Consider the following 25,659-nt stretch of genomic DNA (forward strand, 5'->3'; position numbering starts at 1 on the left):
CCCACATGAAACCCCACCCCACATTTGCATATTACCCTATTTTTATGACAGTGTGTATACTATTTAAATACTCTATAGCAAAACGTCATATTGGGTATTTTTGTATTCTATTTCTTTTATTTTTCAACACAGGACTACTGCTGGAAGTGTCGATTTCCCTACGGGGATGAATAAAGGATCTATTTATCAATCTAAATGAACCTGTAATGTAACTGGGAATAAATTTGTATTATACTCATGGGGTTAAGGATTTATTTCCCAGCCAATCAACATCCAGGTTTTGGTTGCGTTCAAGTTTTTCTTAGAGCTGATTTTGTGTTTTTGGTGGAAGTTAGAGTTCAGGTTTTAGTTGGCGTAAGCGTTTTTTTTGGTCACTAGGGTTGGAACCGTGGTTCGTTAATTTGTGTCAGAGCAAGGGGTAGGGTTTAGGTTGGAGCAAAGGTGAAGGTTTTTGAGTATAACGTTGGTTAAGGTTGTTGGTTGAAACTAGGGTTAACATGAGAGTTTTGATTGATATTTTCATCAGCACTCGTGGCTCAAATGGTAAAATGACTGTAGTTCATTCACAGACCTGTGAGTTCATTTCCCAGTCTAGGCAGTTCTATTTCCAGGTTTAGCATTTTGTTTGGGACAAGGCTTTTGGTTGTGCTGACAAAAAACCCAGGACTGTCCTGACCAGGGCTCGACCCCGGACACATGTGAGTGTAATACAGCCATCTAACCAGTTAAGCTACCAATGCTGTTACAGTATCTAAACAACATTGTAGCCTTTAAGGAATACTGGTTTTTCCTGGAGCTTGTTTAGTAAGAGTTTTGATTTCGTGGCTACATCAGCATTGGTGGCTCAGATAGTATTACTCTAGTATGTCATTGGTTTCGTTATGGGTTCAAACCTCAGTCAAGACAGTACAATATCTGGCATTCTAATTTTAGAGCTAGGTTTAGGGTTTTAGGTGCTTCAACAAAAACCCTGATCTTATAGTTTTGTAATGTCTGTCCTGGGGATTGAATCCACAACTTTTCAATTGTAAGACACATATTAAACATTAAGCTACCAGTAAACCTTCAAATAATAGTCTGACCCTAACCCCAGCTCAGACCAAAACCACTCTGTAATCATAAAGCGGTCTATTCTCCTGCGTCCTCTTTCACAGACCTCTGAACCCGTGACAAGACCAACTCATTGCCACTCGCGCTTATAGCATTAGCAGTAACGAGTTGTGTGACTTGTTAGCATGTCGTCGTACGAATATACTCATTGGCATGTAGCCGTTTGCATTAAGTCATTGCCATTGTGCGAGGTCAGCTAACTATATTTCGTATGCATAATGCCCCAAATGTTTTGGGCAAAATTCCACAAATTCTCAAAATTTGTGGAATCGCCCAGAAAGTGTTGACAAGTCACACAATTGTTAATTATGCTTGCGATAGATCGTCAAACACCGGCAAGAGCAGACGTCATTGGATCAGTTTTTTTAAGAAACAGCAGGCCAAAAACCCTACTGTTGACCAGTAGATCAAGAGGCCAGTTAAAAGGTAAAATCATATTTTGATTTTGTCTTTTATTCTTAGTTTTTTCGACACGATGCGCCTCTCATTTTATGTTCATTGTGCGGTCATTTTAGCCTAACATGCATTAGTTTCTTGGTGGAATGCTCTTTTATGATTTATTTGAAATAAATATACGTTTGCGAGTCTCGGAAGGGATTGGCACATTTCCATTGTAAAGGCGTCTCAGGTTACGAAGCAACTCCCAGAACGATTTAGATTTGTAAATAGAGGTACCACTGTATACTTTTTCTTCTATTTGAAGACTAGAGATGAGTTTAGCAGCTAGCGAGTATCCATGACAAAAGAAAAAAAAACTCACACAAACTCATAAGGTAAAAAAGAATTAAGCTCGGTCATTCCCAAGCCCAAAAGTCAGATACAACGATTTGTGAGGGTCTCAGAACACAATCGTCCATTAGTGCGTATACATTTGAGAGAAGTGGACTTTGCTCTCCAAGACACGTCAAAAGTCCATCGTAACGTCAGCAAGAGTCACAAAAGTGAGGACCATCAGCTTCTCACTGTCGTCACAACGTAACTTTCTGGAGAATTGAAGATATTTTGGGCTTTTTTCATTATAAAGGAATCTTACCAGCCTGGTGACCGCCTCTTTGACCTGTTGAGAGAAAGACAGAAAACCAAGGGTTTTGAGAGAGAGAGAGAGAGAAAGACAGAAAACCAAGGGTTTTGAGAGAGAGAGAGAGAGAGAAAGACAGAAAACCAAGGGTTTTGAGAGAGAGAGAGAGAAAGAGAAAGCCAAGGGTTTTGAGAGAGAGAGAGAGACAGAGCGAGAGAGAGACAGACAGAGAGAGAGAGAGAGAAAGAAAGTGAGAGAGCAAGAGAGCGAGCGTGCAAGAGAGTGAGGACAGAAAGTTAGAGAAAAGAGGGACTCGGAGAAAGACATATAGGGTGGTTAGCGCACAGCCCCACAGTGTAGAGGTCCAGGGTTCAAGTCCAGCTACCGCAACCTCCCCCGTGCGGGATTTGCATGATTATTCTGTGCTTTTGTGGGTTTACCCTGGGCACTTTGTTTTTTTCCTAGTTAATTGGCTGGTCCCAATTGTCCCTAGGTGTGAATATATGCCCTCTGATTGGCTGGCAAGCAGTTGAGGGTGTCCCCTGCCCACTGCTCGAAAACCGCTGGGATGGGCTCCAGCACCCCTGCGACCCTACTGAGGAGAAGCAGTTGCTGGATGGAGAGAGGAGAGTGGCGCCCGGTCTTGGCGTCATCGAGTGGACATATTTGAAAGTGCGGCTAATTGTTAACTCGCACTTTTGTCGTCGTTGTCTCGTGGCCCGGATCCAGCCCGGGGTTGCACGTTTGACACCAAAAACATAATTTGATGCCACTTGGATGGCGATTGCCTGAAACGCCAAGAGACAAAGACACAAACTACTAAAATAAATGTCCTCTCTCAATCCAAACTCAGTTATTTTCTAATCCACCTAAAGAAAAGACCGAAGATCCTGGACAAAAAGAAGAGCGGAGATCCCGATCGCGTGTGTCTGCGTCCGCGCGCCGGTCCCTTTCCGGGTTTTTATTGAATGTCGGCGTCGCTGCCCGTACAAAAATAGAGAGTAGCAAAAAAAGCTTCACAGTGTGGACCGCAAAACGCCGAGGTTTGCATAGAAAAGACACAAAAAGTCTTGGGACATTCGGATGCGTGCCTACGCAGACCAGAAGAAGGCTTCCCTAAAAACAAACACGGAATATACATACGTGTACAGGAACGGGTAAGTGTCGCTCGGGGCCGGGAACCTTCTTCTCTTCGAGAGCCATAAGAGCGTCACGTGAAATATTTGAAGACCAAATTCAATAAACACAAGCTTCATTGGTTCTCCGAGCCACTTGTACTCCCGAAAAGGACCGTATTCGGCTCGCCGGCCATAGGTTCCCCGACCCCTTACCTGTTTGCACGCGGCACGACAGTCGTGACGCCGTCGCGCACGATTCCCTTTAGGCCAGCGTGTCATCGTGCAAAAGTCCGCAGTTCCACATTTTCACCAGTGCAAACACACAGACGTGTGGACGCCAAAGTTCCCGGATCGTGTCGGTAACGCGGGCTGGATTCCAATTTTGTGAGATTAGCAACCAATAAGAAACGAGTTAGTGAGGACGCTAAAGCTACCGGTCGCCAAAAGGCTTCAAATGGACGGAGGGGTAAGGCTGCAAGGGTGCCGAGCTCGGGTTGGGGTTCTAAATGACTGTTGGGTGGGGCGGGGCTTCAATCCAGGTTTACTTTCAGAAAAATAAGGGTTGTGAATAAAGATTGGGTTCAACATGAGGGTTTCAAGACAAACGTCAAATCAGGTTTGAGGTTGGAAAATGAATAGCTTTGAAACAGCCATGGAATTTTCAGAACCAGACCTGGACTCGAAACTTCAATTTGTATCATCAATCTTTGCTTTAAATTGTAATTTGAACCCTGAAAATTAGAAACCCTAATTGTGGTTGGATTCATAAATCATGCTTGAAATCCTAACAATGACTTTTTAAGCCCAAATGTGATCCTCAAAATTGAAATGCTAAGACTTTTTCAATGATTCCCTGGACTTGAAACCATCATCCAGCTTTGACATTCTGATTTGAAACCCTCATTTTCAAAATACAAATCCTAGTCAGAGACCCAAACCCCAATCCTTCCTTGACACCAAAACTTGGAGTCCCGTTTTTTTGCTTTAAAATTACCACGCTTGACGCTGTTATTTGAACCCTAACCAGGGTTGGACTGGTAAACAGCGCTTGAAACCCTAACCATGGCTTAATTCCCAAATTTGACTTTTTTTAAATGATTACTTCGACTCGACACACTACTCTAAACCATCATCCTGACTTGACATTCTAATTTGAAACCCTCATTTTAAAAATGCAAGTCCATTTTGGATGCTGAACCACAATCCTTTCTTGAAACCTTAATTTGAAAAATGAACCAATTTTTTGACTTTAAAATAATACAACTTTAAATCATTCCTCATTCAGTACCTTAATTTGATAGCAGAACCCATTGCTCTTGAACATCTACTCTAAAACTTTAGACCCCTAATTTAAATCCCCAACCATGGTTAAGGTTTTGAATGGAAATATTCTTCCTGGAAAAAAATGAAATTTTTTTCGAAATGTGAATTTGAAAAAACATTTGATAAAACTATCTCCATCTTGATGATTTGCTCTTGAACTGTTGATTTAAAACCCCAATCGGAATTAAGGTTTTTGAATTTAATGATCCCATCCGATGACAAAAACCCTAGTTTGAAGCCCTAAGTCCATCTCGATCGCCTACTCTAAAACCCTAGGCTTTTGATCCGCTCGTCGTGATTAGGGTTTTAAGTCCTCCGACTTGAAAACCCCATCCAATTTCTCAAACCTAAAACCCTACTTAGAAGCCCTAACTCCTAACTTTCAACCATCTGATCTGCTAGCTTAGTCCGAACCCTGGTTCAACGCAAGCGTCCGTTTGTCCTCTGAGGGGTCCGAGCGGACTATCCGCGGGAGCCCTATTCCGCGTGGGCGGGTTTTTTCAGGGACCGCCTCCCCCTTTTTAGGCCTCCTTCCAGTCTTCGGCGGGACTTTTGGAAGCGGGGCGTCTTTCCTTTAAGGTCCTGGAGGGGAAGCGGGGTCCGGCGACGGGGAGTCAGAGGGGGCTTCCGACGGGAGCCTCAGCTGTTGTTGGTGTGGTTGTAAGTCCGGCAGGGGGAGGGGGAGGGGTTGGGTTGGTAGTCGAATTTCCCCAGGCCCGGCGGGTAGTAGGTGGTGGTGTAGACGTTGGCTTGGGGCAACGAAGGCGGGAACAGGTTGGAGCGCTCGTCCGGAAGAAGTTTGTTTTTGTTCAGCGTCTGTACGTAAAAAAACACCGTCAAAATCAGGGATGCCCAGACCACAGGATTGAAGCCTTACCTGGTCAAATTGGATCACAATTTGAAAAACTAAACATTGTAGTTGACTTTTTTCTAAAGCTGCGTCAAAGCGTTTTTGGAGACTTCCCGTTACGCAACTGTGTATTTAACTTTAGCCCATTTTTAGACATTGTAAAAGAGTTGTAAATGTGTGACTTCTCTTTCTAGAAGGCAATCCGTGATTGTGTGTGATAATCGCGCGTAAAAATAGATCCCGGGTTAAATACTCACACATTCATTTTCAGTTCTGATATCAATACAGATCTTGTGTTAAATTACATCAGGAACTTCAGTGGCTTACCAATGTGTCTATCCACATTTGAATCTGTCATTATTGGTTTTTGACGCCCTCTTCGTTGTCACATGCTAAGGACTGGGAAAGAAAGCTTACAATTGGCCAAAAGTGGTGTCACTCAAAAGGTCGGAGGCTAACAACCATATAGGGAAATATCTGACAAGGCTGTTTATTTTCAAAGGGGGGTAATTGAACCAAACAGACTTAAGAAACGAATATCAAATAATGCAGGCATGCTTTTAGGCGGATTTGTTTTCATCTGTCGGCACTTTGGTGAGTTTTGGAGTCAATATTTGGAACTTTTAGATTCCCTAGACTATCGTGAATTTAACCAGACCATGTTTGCAGAGAATCCCTGACGAACAGAGCACGTTATTGGTGAGCTATACCGGTTTTATAGTTTTGGGGTATCTGGTTTGGGACCGATGGGGAGCTTTCTCTGATGAGATGATTTTAGATCCCAAGGATTTGCACTTTTCCAATAATACATAAGGGGTTAACTTATATGAATACATTTTCAGAAGCATTGTCCCCTGAGTGCCAAAATATAAAAAATGTGTTTGTTTTTTTTTTTTAAACTATGATAGAGGCTTTGGCACTGCCAATCAGTAAGTATCAAGTCCCTGGGAATAATCCCAGTATTATAAATCACCACTAGATGGCAAGAATGTCTTTGATCGGATTTTTGTCCACACATCGAGGAGCCCCCACTTCCTCTGCCCAGCGATTGAGAGTGTGTGGGCGGTCTGGGAAATGGAAGTGAATCAAACCAACATATGCTCGAAACAAACACTATATATGTTAAGAACTTGTAAAGTATGGAAACCTCCTTTTCCCCAGCATCCCCGAATGCCACGTCTGCCTCCAAAGTACCTCGTCCGCTAAACGGAATAGCGACTCGGCTTTAATCATCCTCGTAAAACTAAAGCTTGAAATTCCTCCCAAAGATTCAAAGATTCATTTTCTTGACACAAGCGAGGGCGTCGCACCGACACGCGCGTTCAAGGAAGCTAATTCACGGTGACGGATGCGTTCGGGGGCCTCCTGTTTTCGCGAGCGCCGGCAAATACCATTAAAACAAACGCGATGGAGTTTCACGTCGGACGCCGTCACGGAGACCCAAATGAGGGAAGAGATCTCGGACGCAATTTTTTTCTCAAAATTGAAAGAAAAAACGCAGAGGATGCGTTCGAAGAGGCTGGGAATTGCGGGCGGTTAACAGGCAAATGATTCATACCGGCGTGTCAAAAGCAAGGCGGCGCTAAAAGTCGTAAATAAAACAAGATTGAACATTTATGGGTCTTAAATCTTAGCTGTTGGCTCCGTTCCGAAGCCTTTTATGGGAGCGCTAAAGTTAAAAAACATTAGCGTTCGACAGCCGGTTAGCTTAAACCTCGACGGCCGTTAGGGGTAGCCTTTAGGATCGAGTCGATCAACGTTCGATATTTTGGGTCTAAATAAATCGGAGGGTTTGATTTTCGGAGAAATTTACGTTGAAAATGTCATTGGCTCACCGGTCGCTCCTAGCTATAGATTTTTCAAGCTCGATGGGTCACAATGGGCCCTTGTCACAGGCTAAGGACGGTGAAAGCTTGTGATTGGCCAACAGTCAGTATTGAAAAGAATTGGATTTTTTTTTTTTTGAAAGGGGAGTCATGGAACCGAACGGACGATCGTCTAATGAGGCAGGGACGCTTTTAGGCGTATTTTCTTTTAATCCGTCCGTGGAATAGCCTTTAGGATCGAGTCGATCAACATTCGATATTTTGAGTCTGAATAAATCGGATGGTTTGATTTTCGGAGATATTTACGTCATTGGCTCACCAGTCGCTATTAGCAATTGATTTTTGAACCTCCATGGGTCGCGACGGGTCCTCGTAGGATTTCACAGGATAAGGACGGTGAAAGAAAGCTTGCGAATGGCCAGAAGTCAGAGGCTGACGCAAGTATTGAAAAGAATTGGATTTTTATGTTGATTTTGAAAGGGGAGTCATGGAACCAAAGGGACGATCGTCTAATGAGGCAGGGACGCTTTTAGGCGTATTTTCTTTTTATCCGTCCATGTGTTTTGGAGTCAATAATGACACGATCGGATTCTCTGGGGAATGGTTTCACGCGTGGAGTATTACAAGACTTTTGAGTGAGTTACTTTCACGTTTTGGAGTATCTCCTTTCAGACTGATGTTTCTGTGATGAGTACATTTCGAGTTTGCACTTTCCTCTAATACAGGGGTGTCAAACTCATTTCAACTCTGGGGCCACACGATAGAACAAACATTCTCTCGGGGGCCGGACTAGAAGATAAGAGAGAAACAAAAAAGAAAAGAAATAAAAGAGAGAAGTAGAGGGTGGGACGAAGAAAGAGAGAGGGAGAGAGATAGAAACAAGAGATAAAAAGATAAATAGTGAGAACGGGGGAAAGAAAAGAGCAAAAGAAAGAAATCTAAAGAGAAATAGAAAGAAAGAATGAGAGAGAGGGAAAGTAAGAGAGGAAAGGGGAAAAAAAGGAAGCTAGAGAAAATGGAGGCAACCAGACACAGAAAGAAACAAAGAGGAACAAAGAAAGAAAATGACAGAGTGAATGAGAGAGTTTGAGAAAAAGGGAAGGAAGAAGGAGAAAGAAAAGTACCGGCTTTGGCAACATCAAGTGGACATATTTCAACCTGCAGATCATTTTTCTCTTGCGCTTCTCTGAGCGTCGTCTGGCGGGCCGGATTTAATCCCTTAGTGGGTCTGATATGGCCCGTGGGCCGCCTGTTTGACACCCCTGCTCTAGTACGTGGCATGACGGATTTCAGTGACGACTTTGTTCCTCAACAGTCCGTTCGGTCGGAACGATCGGGGGTCTAAGACTATTCCCTCGACGGGGAAAACCCCCCGAACGGATAATTTAAAGTGAAAACAAATCGTCAGTGACCTTGAACTCCATGGGCGTGTACTTCTCGTTCTTGGGCGTGACGTTGCCCTTGTAGTTGAGGTGGTTGGGCGTGGTGGGATGGATGACGGAGGACTCCTGCGAGGTTTTGTGGAAGCGTTGGTAGTAGACGTAGACCAGGAAGGACAGAAGACCCGCGCCCAGGAAGCAGGACACCCCCGTGGCCATCAGGTGGACGGCGGTGAACGCTGCGGAGGGAGGACAACCAATCATCACCTCGTTGCCGGCTTAAGGTCCGATTTCCGGCTTCTCGCCGGATTATAAAAAAATCATGCACCGACTTCGTATCTATCCTATTTAAATTCCCTGTTAAGGTCCTGCTCACAGCCTTCGCTCAGAAAATGCTGGTCTACTCGTGATTCCAAGAGCCAAGAAGAAATCCGCAGGTTCCCCACTGCTGTGGAATGCTTTGCCCCCGAGATTGGGTCTGCAACCTCAGTGGAACTGTTTCAATCTAGGCATAAAACACTTCTATTCTAGAGCTTATGAAGGACCCCGATCCATCCTTTAAAACACACGTTAGGAATATGACTAGAACCCATTTCTTCCATCTTGGCAATATTGCTAAAATTCGTCCTATGCTGTCTTGGTCAGATGCAGAGATTATAACTCACGCGTTTGTGACCTCCCATCTTGATGACCATAATGCACTACTCTCCAGTCTCTCCAAGTCCAAAATCAAGAGCATGCAGCGGCTTCAAAATGCTGCACAGTACTCACTTGATGACAAGGTATTTGGCTACAAAGTGAGGCATAGTTGCTCATGCCGTTTACCTGCGCTTCACTTTGACATTCAGAGCACTTGGCAGAAATCACACCGCGTCATCACCTGCCCTGAACCAAGAGCCCACAGGGTGCTTTGTTTATTTTAACCTCTTACCTGTTCCTGTAAAGATGGCCTCAAATCCCAATCCAGGCTATCTCAAGAGAACATTGAATGCTCTTCTTGAAGACTTTGAACACTTTTGTTTTTGTTTGTTTGTTATTTTTTACTTCTCAATGATTTTAATGCACTACTCTCCGGTCTCCCAAAGTCCGATATCAAGAGCCTTCAGCTGGTACAAAATGCTGCAGCGAGAAGAAAGTTTGATGACATGACCCCGATTTTAGCTAACCTGCACTGACTCCCTGTTAGCTTAAGATGTGATTTGAAGGTTCTGATGGTAGTATACAAAATCCTGCATGGACTCGCTCCCTCATATCTTTCAGATTGAATTTCCCCCTATGTTCTGGTCAGGAGCCTTCACTCTGAAAACGCTGATCTACTCGTGATCCCAAGAGCCAAGAAGAAATCCGACAGTGTTTTCCATTGGGGGCCTTGGTGCTGCAGAATGCTCTTCCCCCTGAGATAGGATCTGCAACCTCAGTGGAAATGTTTTGATCCAAGCTTAAAACACACTTCTACTGTATGACATATGAAGAACCTAAATTTGATGTCGATAATATCTGTGTATTATTTTTTATCATCATGGAAGGGGGATTTCCTTATATGAAGTCAACTCCTTTTCTGAAGTGTTTTTGTTCCTGCCTTTGCAGTTTTTGGACTGGATCTTTGAGAACCCGTGAAAACCGGGGATGCACCAAAATAAAAATTAAGTTGGGAAACCCCCAAAATGTGGAACACGCAGCGTCGGCTTAGCACGTTCTTGTATCGTTTTTGAAAAATCCAAAATCGGAAAAACGCAAAGATTTGCGAGAACGCCATTCGATCTCCGAGAAGAGCCGCAGGTTACCGACCCCCGCCCTAAAGTTTTGTACCTAGAAGGACCTGTAGCGGGTGTTCCATTTTGGATCCCGTTTTGGGTTTTTTGTCATAAACAAAAGAAAAAGATGTAAACAGCATGCACATTGATGGGGGAGGGGCTTGATGGGGGCGCCAAACACCGCCTATCTACTCACTTCCGCAGTGTTGGTCCTTGTCAAAGCTGGATGCGGGTAAGATGACTGCAGGAAGAAAGACACAAACACACCATAAGACACCACACGACACACATGCGTGGAAGGGGGGGGGGCATGCAGATAGGATGATTTGTACTCTATGGGGACAACACGAGACACAACGCTACTTGTTTTTGCAAATAACCCAAATTCAGATCGAAAATGGACCAATCCTCGAATCGAGCCTTTTATAAGCTGACGTCACGACCTGCGTTGGTCAGGAGACAGAGGAAAAGAAAGCCGTCGTTGCCGCAAGTTGGCGTCAGGTTGTGTGTTAAGGTGCAGGAATATTCAAGTCAATTCAAGTCTTACAGGATCCCAGTGGACATTTCTGATCAAAGAAAATAGTGGTTAAATGCATTCATGCAAAAAGATTGGACCGGGGCACTCATCAAAAAGGTCCCGGACGCTAACGTGGAGCTACCTGAAGCTACCCGGCTTCAGCGCCGTTAGGGCAGACAGAGACACAAAAGCCTTCAGGAAGCGGAGAGGAGGCAGACTCGCTATCTACGTGAACAGGGGGGCGGTGTCACCCTGGGCACCAAGATTTCCATCTGCTGCAGGGACGTCGAACTTTTGGCCTCGCGCGTGACGTCACTCACTCCGCTGTTGCTAAACTACAACACAGCACCCTGAGGCCATCCTGTTCATCTGTTAATAAACAAAAGGAGACTGCTGGAAGTTTGAATTTCCCTGCTGGGATGAATAAAGTATTTATCTATCTATCTATTTATCTATCAATCTTTTACTAAATAATAAATAAATGAATAAATACATGAATAATAAAATGTATCCTATACATAACTTGGATGTGTAGCTAATATTTGTTTGCAATGTGTGCGTGTTTTCATCACCAAGCGGCTGCTAGCAGGGTTTAAGGAGCTAGTTAAAAAAAATAACAAGATGCTTTGCTAACGTAATACGTCATGTGGACTGGCTAGCAACAATCAAACATTTCATTTCTCTGATAAGAAGTGCGCGCCGCAAACCCGAGCATTTTTGACGAGTGCCTCGGTCCAATCTTTTCGCCTAAATGTATTTAAACGACACTTTCATCTTTTTCTTTGATGAGGAGTGTCCCCTGGGATCCTGTAAAACTTCAATTTACAATCACAATTTTTTTTCCCGTCACGCAAACACGACATCTAGCGGCGACGACAACGTTCTTTTCCTCTGTCTCCTGACCAGCCCGAGGATTCTTCTGCCTCCGGGCTAAGCCCCGCCCACCAGATACTTTACAATGTTTACTAACAAACGAAAGGGTCTATACTTGCTGGGTCGAGTCCACCCGATTTTCTGCAACCCCCAAAAATAGGTTAGAAGAGGGGTCAGCAACGTGGAGCCAGCGGGCGACAAGTGGTCCCCTCGGAACAGCTAAGCAGCCCGATCATTGGTTAGAAAAGCTGCTAATAATTTAATAGTAGTAACATGATACTGGTCGATCCGTGCGCTTATCAATAGTAAAAAAGTCAAACGTTTTTGTGGATTTAGTTTTTTTAGCCTTTAGTATGTTTTTAATATATATATTTTTTAAACATCATTTTTCCCAAATATTTTTTTTTAATATTTTCGGTTGGTGTTGTTTGATAACAATTTATTTTATTTATTTATTATTTTATTTATTTGATCTTGTTTTGAAAACAATGCCTAAAAATGTTGTTGTTTTGTTTCAAAAGACAATCCCAAAAAAACATTCCTGTTTTGTTTTTTTTTTTTTAAACAACCATCAATTATTTTATTTATTTGATGAATTTATATTAAAAAACGAACTCGTTTTAAAAAAATGTTATTTTGTTTCAAAATGACAAGCTGCCCAAATGAGGTCATTCATTAAGAACAACAACCCAAAAATGTCAAAGCCGTTTTTTATTTGTACAAAAAAAAAGAGACTGCTAAGTGGCTTGAATTGTAGAATCCCAGACCTGGTATTTCGTTGCAGTCCCGGCGTTGGGTGGCGTTGCCCGCGCAGGGGGCCGCGCCGCAGGTTCGAGTCCTGGTCCGCGTCCCCGAATCGTCGCAGGCCGACCACAGCGACCAGGCCATCCAGCCGCCTGCGCGCAAAAACACAAAACCCCAGCGAGAACCGAACCCCAAAAGTGGAAAAAAACCCGGAACGGCAGAAAAAACCCGAGCGCCGAGCCAAACGGATACGCTATGCGGGGCGGGGGTCCGCTGAAGCTAGGGTCCGGGTGAACTGAGGCCATAAGGGTTTTCCACTAAAACATTCTGCTCTTCTTAAAGCGACAGTGTGTGATATTGGTCCACTCGACGTGGCTCCCTTGTGTAGTGAGTCCAAGGAAACAAACTATGGAGAATGAGACGTTTTTTTAGGCAGCCTTTCTCAAAGAAAGACCAAAAGGATGAAAAAAAAAGACATTTTAAAAAGTGGCCAAAAAGGAAAAAGGAGGAAAAAAAAGCAAAAGGAAAGAAAAGAAAGGAATTCAACAGAAAAAAAATAATCTTTTTTTTTCGAATGTTACTTTTTGCATCATTACTTCACAAACTTGTCATGAATGTTCTAATTTTGAGTTTGATTACCGATTTGAATCAGTTGTGCCCGCTCCTTTGGCGCCAACTGCCTCGGACGCTGATTGGCTCCCTGTCACTTTTTAAAACCCCGTATTCCTGTCCCCGGTTGTGAGTCCATCTGCAAACCTCTGCTCACGCTAGGCAAGCCTTTTGACATTGATGCTTTCAGGTCCTGATTCCTGTTTGATTATGTCTCTGTTCCCCCGTCCCTGCCACCGACTTGTTTTTCCCCGCTCCCGACACTGCCTTCGCTCGCCACGGAAATACGACTTCCGCGTCGGAGTAACCTGCTCCCCGCGACCAACAATCTACAGATCCTGTATACTACCCTTTCCCTTCTTCCCTTCTTCCTAATACAACTAAGAAAAATACACGCTAGTGGGTCCTGCCTTCGTTCTGGTCCTGACATTTGACTGTTTGCTCGAGAGAACTACGTTAACCATTTTCAAGGGAAAGGGTAAGAGTCAGATTCTTATGAAGAAGGCGGCACAGTGGTTAGCGCGTGTGCGGTACAGTTCTGAAGTCATGAGAACGAACCTCCTGTGTGGAGTTTGCATGTTCTCCCCGTGCTTGCGTGGGTTTCCTCCGATTTCCTCCCGCAATGCAAAAAACACGCATGTCAGGTGAATTGGCTGGTCCAAATTGTCCCTAGGTGTGAATGAGCGAGTGAGTTGTCTGTCCCTGTGTGCCCTGAGACCGGTTGAGGGTGTCCCCTGCCCACTGCCCGAGGATAGCTGGGATGGGCTCCAGCACCCCTGCGACCCTACTGAGGATAAGCAATCCAGATAATGGATGGATGGATTTTCATATTGGGAATGTTGATCTTATTCAAAGATTGAACCCCCCCCAAAAAGACAAATTTTGATAAGTGGGTTGACATTTCTTGTAGATAGATTTATTTTTGGCTACAAATGAGATGAAATTTTCTTTTTGATTTGTATGAAAAGTCAAAATATAATATGATGTTCGGCTAATGTGGGAGGAAAAGAGTATCGTACGCGTTTGCAAGCGTATAGCATATCTATGTATTTTTCTTATTGTCAAAGGAATTGATATGGATTGTTTATTGTTTTCTATTACAGAATATTCTGTTGCGTCGTGCGCTCATTTTTTTTTTCTCCGTCTAAAACATCAATATTTGAATCATAGAGGACATTCAAAAAACGTCTTTAAGAAATCCGATTCGTGGATCGATGGAAAGATTCATGGAGGATGAAATGAACGTTTAGTTTCTGCCCTGGTTTCAAGCCCTGGTGCGAAGCCTGCTATGGAGAAAGGGTCGCCAAAGTGGAGTTTGCCAGAACAGCGGAGAGAATAGAAGCCGTCGATAGGGGAAAGCGTTGAGTTTCAGAATCCTCTAAAAAAAAGGCTCATTTAAAAAGAAGAAACTCACCCCCAAAATAAAAAGAAAGAAATAAAGACAAAACTATAAAAAGGTTATCCGAAAAAATCCTCCAAATAAATCTACAAATAAATTCAAACCAAAATCGAAAGAAAATCCCTTCTTATTTGTCCAGAATGATTATTAAAAAAGATGAGAAAAAGCGAAGAGTGTGGAACTGACCTTCGCAAGCGTGCGTGTTGCAGAGCGCCTCCTCCGTGTGCAGGCCGATGCAGATGTCGCCTCCGCCGGCAGGGGGCGGCATGGCGCAGGCGCGGCTGCGCTGGTAGTGGCCGCCGCCGCACAAAGCCGAGCACTGCGACCAGGACGACCAGCACGACCACGCCCCCTTCACTGAAAACACAGCCAATCGCCGTCCTCACTTAGGTTTTTTTTTTTCATTTGTCTTTTTCTGGATGATCATTTCATTCTATACGGTCACATTTTAAAGGAACAGTGTGTGAAAGTTAAAAAAACAAAACTAGTTCAAATAAATCTTAAATAGAAATCTGACAAAGAAAAAGCGTAAAATACCATTCAAAATTGAATTAGAAAATTACATATAAAACAAAAAAAGCTCAGAAAAAGGCTACAAAAAATGAATCCGTCACTGTTGTGGAATGTGGATAATAACTCTGTATGTAGGCATCTGGTGAGGGTCCTGGGATGACCTTGTTGCCGAGGCGGACGACCTTTACGAGATATCTAAACTTTATTTGAGAACACTATAAAGACCAATGTTGAACGTCTGGAATTTTGAACGCGTCCCGAATGCGATAAAGCGCGTTCCCTTTTTGCCATATCTCCTCTCTGCGTATATTTTGGGCCGAAGCCCAACGACGGTCTCACCAAAATCACCACCCAAAACGAGTGCACAAAACTGAAAACGTGTCTTGGAACTTCTTTTGGCTTTTCTTTTTTTGTAACTGTTAAATAAAACTGTCAAGAGATATACCTTGTTACTCGTTTTAGGTTTTTTGTTACTGCTAAACGATAGCACTATTTTCTCTCATTCACTAATATTAAACCGTTATTATTTCTCAGGCCAGATTATAAGCATTATGTTGGAAACCATTTTTAAAAATCCCTTTTTCTGTTCAGAGTCTTTATTAGAGGGTTTTACCTTGAAGTGCCACATCCAATCTCATTGGATACAATATTAGCCAAAGTTGATATAGATGACATTAAAGACAATTCAAAAGATTGTCAAACGAGTAGCTTTTGGCACGAATGGTTAAGAAAAACGTCCCCCAAATGCATCATTACACACTACAATCAAGGTCTCATTTTGATTTTTTAGGTGGAAACAAGAGTTCTCGGAACTTTGAAGAACTTTAGAGAACTGCGATTGAAAACACACCTATAGTTTCACGCACGCGCACATTTCTCCATCTTGGCTCCATCCTTCCAACTCATCTCATCATCAATTACAATTAAGTAGCCATTCTCCCGTTTGTCAGCGTCCTTGGCCTGAGTGTGTAATTGCGTGTGCGCACCTTTATCCATGCCGCGCGCGTCAATGATCGGATAACCCGCTCTCCTTTTCCATTCCGGAGAAGATCGAAAATCCTCATAAGACGGAAAATCGTAAAAGTACTGTTCCTTTAGAGTAAGAAGATTTAAGAAGTTAAAAGTTGTCATCTGAATAATTACTGAGTAACATTATCAAGTTTTTTTTAAACAAGCATTCAATCAGATCATCAAATCATCAAAGTGCCTCCAATTAACAATAAATGACAAGTTTCTTTAATTATAAATCTATGAACTCTGAAAGTTTGTGGATTAAAAAAATATTCATCATTATGAGGCTACATCTATATACATATATACAGTACAGTCAATTAACCCTGGTGGTTGTTTGGGTCACTGGTCAAACGTAACTAAAAGAAAGGAAGTCTCTGACAAAATAGTTGCGCCTGAACAGACAGACAGACCCGTACTAACATGGAGTGGGTTTAAGTAACGGCTTCAATGTAGCAGAGGAAGAGTTCTTCTTCACAGATCTACCCAAGTCAAACTGCAAAGTATAGTGATTTACAAATACTTGAAGTACCAAACGTACTCAAGTTTGGTACAATACAATAGCGCCCCCCCCCAGTTGAGGCGGAAGAGAAGGTGGAAGCCCCCCAGTGGGCCAGACATTGAGTGGGAGGCACCAGAGCGAGAGGAAGCGAAACAGAGCGTCTCACGCTGGGTTTCTCTCTTCACCTCGGCGCTCTCGTCAGGTGGGAGCCCCGCTACCCGCCTGGGGGTCCGGTAAAGACCTACTTTCCCGCCCCACTTCTCCTACACATTTGCTTTTTTTATTTTGAAAAACTACAAAAATGATGTCGTATGACTTCTTCCTCTTCTTATTTTAAACCTGCGTTTTTGTTTTTAATGGAGGAGTAATCAACGATTTGCATCGCGCTTGCTAGTACGGCTGGCTTTCTTGTTTGTTTTCGATTAAGCGAAAAGAAAAAGACTCCAAATGTACCGCGAAATGATAAGACGGACACGTTCTTTAGATTTCTCAAAGAGATCCTCGTTTTGGAGATCAAAAACATCAAAAGGTGCATTGTGCTTGAGGGATCCAACCCAACCAACAGAAAGTGTAGTCTCAGAGGTGAGCCCTCTGGCTCGTCTTTTGGAGAATTGTGACGTCATCGAAGGGCAATTCCCATGAACGCAACATGTGAGGCTAGCTCCGAAACAGACCGCGATCGCATAGCGCTCATTTCTGCATGGAGAAATGGGAACTTTGCCTAGACCGTTTTCGCCTCCTGTTGGGTCGGCCATTGTGGCTTCCCGTTTTTCGCCGCTCGTGTCGCAGTTGTTAGCATTTCGTCCCGCTAGCTCCCCGGCACCTGTATGATGCGGCGGGGGTAAACCAGTGAAAGCTGTCTTCTGTTGAACAGAAGAGTGTGTGGTGTCACCCTGACCCGAGTGACACGGCCGCTTTCTGGTGTCCCGTTTTTATCTGGAGGGACGAAAGCACCACCGACTCGGGTGCCGAGGTGCCTCACTTGTTTGGGTGTTTGGGCAATTGGGTTGGCCATAGTCCCCCCCAAAAAATTGTGCGTGTTTTTTGCTATTTTTTCCCTTTTTTTGTTCTTTTTTTGTTTTTGTGTATGCGTTTGTCTTGTTGTCAGTCACCCCTCTCAAGGGATATGACCAGGATAGATAGTTAGAGATAGTTAGAGATAGATAGATAGCAAGAGGTAGGTAGGTAGGTAGGTAGGTAGATAGAGAGATAGATAGAGAGATAGAGAGAGAGAGATGTCTAGATAGGTGTCTAGATGGATAGATAGAGAGATAGATGTCTAGATAGATGGATAGAGAGATAGAGAGAAAGCTCCCTGTTGGGTGTCAGCGCTGCCAGGGGCTTTCCTGTTTTGTGTGCTCATGGATGGGGCTCCTTGGCCAGAGTCGCTCGGGAGGAAGAGTGCTCTCGAGACCGAGAGGTCGCAGGTTCGATTCCCAGTTCCTTCCAGTTAAATGTCGACCGAACCCCAGCCTTGCATGGCTGTCGCCGCTACGGGTGTGTGAGCGTGTGAAGCGCATTGTAAAGCGCTCCGGGAGATCTTCAGTGACTCGAAAAGCGCTAAAGAGATTGCGACCGTTTCCTAATTCGATAAAAAAAACCGGAAGCGCTTACCGGGACAGGCCTGAACGTTGCAGTCCTGGTATTCGACGGGGGATCCTCTGCAGGCGGCGGGGGCGCTCTTTCCTTCCGGTCCGGCGCAGGATCTCCGTCTGGTGCGGTATCCTTTAGCGCAACTCTGCGTACACGAAGACCAAGAGTCCCAGGAAGACCACCCGAGGGCGCCGGACCCTCGGACCAGAGGGCTCCTGAGCAGCTCCTCCACCAGGTCTGCGGACCACAAAGCGACCGTATTGAGACGTCTTTGGATCTGGCAGGAGGTCCGCCCCCTAGAGCGCCGGCGTTAAACAGGCGGCCCGCGGGCCAGATCAGGCCCCACCGATGGTTGAAATCCGGCCCGCAAGAGGAAAATGAGCTGTAGTTTGAAATATTTCCACCGGATGTCACCCAAGCCAGTTAACGCTTGCAAAACAATTGTGGTCGTGTTTCTCCGTTTCTCTCTGACTCACTTCTTTTTGATTTATTCCTCCCTCTATTTCTTTCTCCTGTTCTCTCTCTCTCACTCTCTCTCTTTCTTTTTCTCTGTTTTGCTCTCTTTCTATTTTCTCTCTCTAATTTACACCTTAATTCTCTTTCTATTTTTCTCTTTCTTTCTCACCTTCTTTCCCTTTTTCAACCTCTCTCTCTTTCTCTCACCTCACTTTGTCTCTTTTTCTTTCTGTCGTTTCACTTCTCTTATTCTTTTTATCTCTTTTATCGCTTTCTTTTTCTTTCTCTATTCATTTCCCCCTTTCTCCATTCATATCTCTATTCTGCTCTCTCCTTATCTCTCACTGTTACTCTTTCTCCCTATCTGTTTATCGCTCTCTCTTTCCCTCCCTCTTTCTCTCCCTCTCTCTCTTTCTCTTCAATTTACTAGTCCGGCCCTTGTGAGATTTTTGATAGCATATGTGGCCCCCGGCTAAAACCAGTTGGACACCCCTGCCCTAGAGCCAGAGAGGGGGATCGGGGGGCCGCTTCGGCGGAGGGATGCCGGAAGTAAAAAGTGAAATAACATTGGGCCGGACGGGAGGAGATTTCTTGCCGGCAGGGAGACCTTCCCGAGGGCCTTTTTGAATTACGATCGTCTTTATACATCGACGTTGTGAAGCATCGTATGCAATGAGATTAGACATGACACTCCAGGGTAAATCCTCTCATATAAAGACATTGAAGAGAAAATTGATCATGACTATCAGGATATATATATATATATATATATATATATATATATATACACATATATTTTTATTTAGTTTGTACTTTTTTTTAGAGCAATACTTTTAGATTGTTTAGAGTTGTTTAGGTCCCATTTTAAAATGACATTTTATTCTGTTTTTCTTGAATTCAGTTCCAATGGCATTTCATGTCACTTTTATTTCAAATCGTTATTTCAAGATTTAATTTCAAATGTTTCTTCAATTGTATTCAATTCGAAATAGGTATTTTCTTTCAAACGATGAACCTGAGGCATCTGTATATTTGTTCCTGAATCATCAGGTGAACGCCACTCGCTTTTATTTTGGGGCATCACAGTGGCAGAGTGGTTAGGACGTGTGCAGCACAGTTCTGAGGTCATGAGATCCAACCTTCCTGTGTGGAGTTTGCATGTTCTCCCTGTGCTTGCCTGAGTTTCCTCCCACATTCCAAAACATGCATGTCAGATGAATTGGCCGGTCCAAATTGTCCCTATGTGTGAATGAGTGAGTTGTCTGTCCCTGTGTGGCAACCAGTTCAGGGTGTCCCCTGCCTACTGCCTGAAGATAGCTGGGGTGGGCTCCAGCACCCCCGCGACCCTACTGAGGATAAGCGCTGCAGATAACAACTAGACGGGATGGTAGCTGACCGTCGGTGTCGCAGGCGGCGCTGCCGTCGTTGGGGCAGAACCGCGTCTCGGACTTCCTCCTCCCCATCTGCAAGTGGTGAGGGTCCGGCAGGCGGGCCCGGCAGGTGTAGCGGCTGCGCTGCTCCTGCCGGGCGCCTCCCCGACTCACGTTGACCGGCGTCCAGGCCGTCCAGGGCGTGTTGCGCTTCACCTCCGGGCAGGCTTCCAGGTTACACGCCTTGTATTCCTGCGCGTTCAAACATGCCTTATATACTGCACCTAGACTTCAAAGTCAGGCGATTACCAAAACAACAACAACTATATCAAAGGGAGTCCGCCCCTCACATTTCTGCAGAGATTTCATTATCATGAATAATAGAATATGGCTTTGACACCATGAAAGGTAGTCCGTGCATAGTATTTATAGCCGTGTCCATTTATTTGAACCTTCAAAAACTCCAAATACAGCCGGTAGTAGCTAAACCACTGGTAACCAAAGTGAGTACACCCTCAAGTGAAAGTTCCTAAAGTGTATGGTCTAAGTACTTCCAGGTTGACACCCCCACCTCTTCGATCTCTGGAGCCATGCTGACTACACTCCTGCATTTCTCTTAGCGAGCGTTCAGATGTGACGCAACGCACATTCACTCAGCCTTTTTTGATATCAAACACGAGCCCTGTTACGAGTGCATCCTGATTTTTTTTTATAATGCTGGATGATCTTGGCTGACTTCAGGGTGTTGGCAATCATCTTATGTAGTGCCACAATTGACTTTTACTGCCCCCCCAGAGAGTTTCTTGCCATGGTGTGCCATCTTGGGAGTTTTAGTGTCCAGTATGACAGAGTGTACTATGAATTGAACACTTTAGCTCCTTTTTCATACTTGACAGCGAGTAAGAATATTTTGGTGGGAAAATGGCAAGCGGTGCTTTGTTCAGACGTATAGGGGTGTCGTGTCTTTGGGGTGTCATCCCTTTTGTTGCCAGGGGTTTGGTTATTAATGGCTATATTTTGAGTTTTCGAGGGGAAAACTAAACAAAGTCTGCTATTATAAGCTGTACACAGACTTCTTTTCATTGTGTCAAAGAGTTTTTCTTTTGAACATTGTAATGACATTTTCTGCAGAAATGTGAGGGATGTACACACCTTTGTGACATACTGTTTCCATATATATCTTAAATGTCACAAGACGGAAGCATAAGAGAAATCCAGTAGACGGCATCGGGTCACGTCGGGTTCGGGGTTTCCTTACCAAGGCGCATCCCGGGCAGGCGTTGCCGTTCTGGCAGCTGCGTACCCGGGAGTGGACCCCGCCGCTGCACTCGCTGCTGCATTTGCTCCAAGAACCCCACGGGGACCACAGGACGGCTTGCGGGCAGGGCACCGCCTCGTTGCAGAACCTGCTCACACGGAGGGAAGTTTGGCCTCGTCAGGATGAGTAGATGGTGATTACCGTATTTTCCGCACTATAGGGCGCACCGGGTTATAGGGCGCACCCCCAAAAAATAGCTTTTGGTCCTATATCTTCCATACATAAGGCGCACCGGATGATAAGGCGCTACAATGGGAACGTGGACAAAACAGTCAGATAGTTCAGTCCAACTTCTTCCCCCCTTAACATTCCCAAAGCTTGCAAAGAAGCAAATACGTGTCGAGAACACGTGCGGATGCGGTGTCCGTACGATGCCACTCAAATGCATCGTTCCATCATTCGGAAGGTTCAAGTCTTGGGATTCAAGAAATGCCAACCATTCCTTAGTTTCTATTTTCTTTTTCGCTCGCAACTTTACTGCGCATATGACAATAAACACTTGGAATTGAGGTGAATTCACTCAACTCATCACAGCAACATCAAGATCGTTCTAAAACAAGATACCGGGAAAATATAAAGCCGCATAGCTCACCTAAGTTCTCGCGTTCAATAATGATACGCAATCATGGTCTTCTTACAACCGTGAGTGAAGTCAATCCAGGAGAGTAGAATATTTACAAATACAGACTAATGAAACATGTTTCTTTATGGCGTAGTTTAGCAAGCTTGCTATTCAGAGTCATCTTTTTCGGCCAATTGCAGGGTTTGTTTCGGCCCTCTAGCCAATCCGAGGCTCCGAATAACTTTAGCCAATTGCGATCGATTCAAATGATGATTGACACATTGGTTAGCCAATGAAACGCCGGTATATAAATCCCAGCATACACCGCGGACTACTCCACGTTCGGGGGAAAATCGAGTCGGCGGCTGTTGCGTAAGTTGCGAGACCTTTCGATTTAATATTGATCCATATATAAGGCGCACTGTATTATAAGGCGCATGGCCAGCTTTTGAAAAAACTTTTAGCTGCGCCTTATAGTGTGGAAAATACAGTATATAGAATGGTTTATTTCTTTTGGACCTTAAACACAACGAGTCTTAAAGCGCTGCAAGAGTGACAAAATTCCACATTGGCTAAAGCTCTTTGATGTTGTGATATTCTCAACAATCTTCAATCTTTTGCCTAAATAGGCAGATGCGGTTGTTTCGGATTTGGGTTAAGAAATAAACAACGTGTCCTGGAAGCGGCGGCCCTCACAGTCGACTTTCCTTTTTTGAACGACAGTCGCCATGTCGGAAATTGGGTAGACTGCCAGCCAATGTTCTCTCTAAGCTGCGCGCGTGCGCAATTGCGCACTGCCGGCACATTCTCAGCGCACAAGAAAATCTAGCCGGCGCACAAAAATCAGGGCTCCAAATTGCTAATTAAGAAGCGAATGAAGTCAAAGTTACAGCGCATGAAGGTCAAAATACACGAGTTCCCCTGACGCTGTTTTCTAAATGCGGTATTTTGAAGTCAATCCCGAAGTCGAACAAAGTTGAGTAAATTCGGAAGAGTTTTTCGAGAACAGGCTTCTTCTGCTCAGCTCACTAAAGAGAACCGGCTCTTTTGGGTCCCAAACGGCTCTTCGGGTTGTTTTTGCTTCTTTAATCCCTGCACGACCAAATATGATGTAAAATTGTGCAAAAAATGACTACAAGGAAGGGGGGGGGGGAAATGGAACAAAAAAGAAAAAAATACCAAAATGAAAAAGTGCTGAAAAGCTGAGAAAAAAGAAACAAAAGGAAGACAAAAAAGAAAGAAAAAATCAGAAAAAGCCAGAAAAAAAAGAAAAGAAAGAAACAAAGTGAAAAAAGTAAACAGAGAACAAAAAGACAAAAGTAACAGCTAGGAAAAAATAAACACAATGAGATTTTTTAAAGGAATTAAAAAAACAGGGAAAAAGAAGAAAAAGTTTGTGTTGCATTCAAATCATTTCCAATGATACCAAGTCAATCTTGTGGCCAACATTGTACTTCCACTAAAAATTGTGATTAAATACAGTTGTGTATCGTGCAACCGACTCAATAATCCCCCCAAAATGATGCGACAAAAGATACCTGGAAAAAAAAGAAATGAACATTTTGTGAAAGAATTGTTGTAAAAATACAAAACTTATGCAAGCCGACCTCTGGTCTCGTCCGGGACCCACGCAGACGCGCCCTCCGTGGCGCGGTGCCGGGTTGTCGCAGGAGCGCTGGCGGAGTTCGAATCCCGTCCCGCAACTGGTGCTGCAGCGTCCCCACGACGACCAGGGCGTCCAGCCTCCGTTCCTATGGCGACGCACGCACACAAAAGCAAACTCAATAGAGGGCCAAAGTCGGGACGCTAGCCGTGTTTTGAGCTCCGGTCTCCGGATTGGAATGTTGGAAAAACGATTGAGACCGGGGGTCTCCCGCTCCGTTGAGTCGGGGGCCGCTGAAGCTCGGGTCCAACGGGCTTTTCCACAAAAACAGCCCCGAGGAACCCATACCGCTCTTTTTAAAGAGACAGTGTTTGATATTAGTCCACTAGGATACTATGGATCCTGAAAGTCTGCTAAAAAAGCAAACTATTTTCCTTCCCATTTTTAGCCAGCCAAGACAAAAAGAAGGGGGGAAAAGGAATACAAATTGGAAAGAAAAAATAAGAAAAATGATGATTCTTTTCCTTTTCTCCTTAAGTTTTACTTTTTGTCTCTTTTTTTTTTTCATTTTTCTCTTTCCTTTTTTTAATTTATTTTTTCTTTTTCTTATTTCTCTTCATTTCAAAAGTAATAAGGTGCATTTTTGGTCACTTTGAGTCTCCATATTTTGTCTTCTTCTGTTGAGATTTTAGCAGTTACAATCTGGTTTTACTTTTTAAACCCTATTCTATATTTCGTCAGTATTCTTGGTTAATGGGGACTAGAACCCCTCGTGAAATGTGAAAATTCAAGAAGTACCCCGCCCATTTTTTATAAGCGGTCCGCTAGCAACTGGGAATAATGGATCATGACCACACAGGTGCTGTTCATTTGTATTCAGTAATGTCAAAAAAGCTGCCGGCGAAGACAAAAGTCCGCTCACAGCGATATGCGATCTGAGATCATGGCTAGTGGCCACGTGAGTGCAGTTGAATTTTTGTTTGAAAGAAAAGCATAAAAAATTCATCGGGCCTGACAAACATGTGCAATGCAACTCAATGCGATCGGGGATAATGGATAATGCGGCTGCGTGAGTACAGTTCACTTTTTGGTGGACAGAAGAGTTGAAAATAGCCACCAGGCCTGTTTTTCAACAGAGCGCTGAGACTGTCGAGTAGGAATTGTGAGGTATTGAGCCATTACAGCAATCGATCTTCTAAAACGACTTTCAATATTTTGAAAGGTAATTTGATCAATAGGTCATCATAGATTTGGAAATATTTTACATTTAAATACAGTATAAACTCAATGAATACAATTTAGGACCATTTGATTGCCCTTTTTCTCCTTACAGATCGATATTGACGCCCAAAACCCGAGGAATAGATACAAATAACAGTAATACATAAAATTCCCCTCCTTCAAAAATATTTCTTGATGATTTGTTTATTATTTGTAGGTAATTTTCTTTGAATGTCCACGTAATATTCTTCTTGAAAAATGAATAGATAAATACTCCCATTTCTATCTTGCGGCTGCATCGGCTCGCTACAACGGGTCAGGTGTATCGACATTTCGTTCTGTGTACATTGTTACAAAGAATGACAATACAAAGGAAATTATTATTATTATTATTATTATTATAGCGTTTGTCTTAAATGCGGAAGTGTCCTTGGGCAAGACACTGAACCCCTGATGCCCCCGATGAGCAGGTAGGCGCCTTGTGTGGCTGCCTCTGACTATGAGGTATGCGAGTGTGTTGGGCGTCACTTATTTTGGAGAGATCGTCGTTGGGCGTCGGCCCAAAATATACGCAGAGACAGAAATATGGCAGAAAGGGAACGTACTTAATTGCATCTGTTCATTCATTCAAGCCATGTTCGAAATTCGTCCAAGAGACACTGGGCTTTATACTGTGTTCAAAAAGATCAAGCGATGTTTTTCTCGAAATCGAAAGTGTTTTTTCCGGCCCCGACTTTGCTCAGTCAACATCTTGTGGCTCTTGTATCAACATTATCTCATAACATCTTGCCAGATGTCTGCACAGCAGGGGTAAGGTCTTCTGGAGGTCTCCAGTGACTTAAAAAGCGCTAAATGCAGTCCATTTCCCCGGCCTAAAAACAACCACTAGGCGGTATCGGCCACTGTCCGAGCATCGACCTTTTATACTTAGGCTAGCGCCATCATCGATACCTGTAAGCGATACTCGCCCGTCCCGAAATAAAAGCGAAG

At 43.9% G+C, this 25,659-nt stretch overlaps 1 protein-coding gene across 2 annotated transcripts in view; it reads right to left on the minus strand.

Annotated features, from left to right (window-relative positions):
• Nucleotides 1-3,047: 3,047 nt before the first annotated feature.
• Nucleotides 3,048-25,659, minus strand: part of sema5ba (sema domain, seven thrombospondin repeats (type 1 and type 1-like), transmembrane domain (TM) and short cytoplasmic domain, (semaphorin) 5Ba) — a 111,477-nt gene continuing 88,865 nt past the window's right edge. The window contains exons 14-22 of one of the 2 annotated variants that reach the window (XM_088352592.1): nt 23,453-23,596; nt 21,224-21,371; nt 19,992-20,217; nt 18,161-18,376; nt 14,707-14,877; nt 12,536-12,664; nt 10,575-10,619; nt 8,658-8,863; nt 3,048-5,385 (exon numbers count right to left, since the gene is read on the minus strand). In XM_088352592.1, coding sequence (XP_088208718.1) covers nt 5,209-5,385; nt 8,658-8,863; nt 10,575-10,619; nt 12,536-12,664; nt 14,707-14,877; nt 18,161-18,376; nt 19,992-20,217; nt 21,224-21,371; nt 23,453-23,596 — 1,462 coding nt within the window. In that variant the 3' untranslated portion in view covers nt 3,048-5,208. The remainder of the gene's footprint in view (nt 5,386-8,657; nt 8,864-10,574; nt 10,620-12,535; nt 12,665-14,706; nt 14,878-18,160; nt 18,377-19,991; nt 20,218-21,223; nt 21,372-23,452; nt 23,597-25,659) is intronic. The other variant, XM_088352593.1, reaches the window with a different exon arrangement.

Source organism: Urocampus carinirostris, chromosome 14 (genome assembly GCF_059441175.1).
Source record: "Urocampus carinirostris isolate Australia breed hairy pipefish chromosome 14, RoL_Ucar_1.0, whole genome shotgun sequence".
In the NCBI taxonomy this organism is placed as follows: Eukaryota; Metazoa; Chordata; class Actinopteri; order Syngnathiformes; family Syngnathidae; genus Urocampus; species Urocampus carinirostris.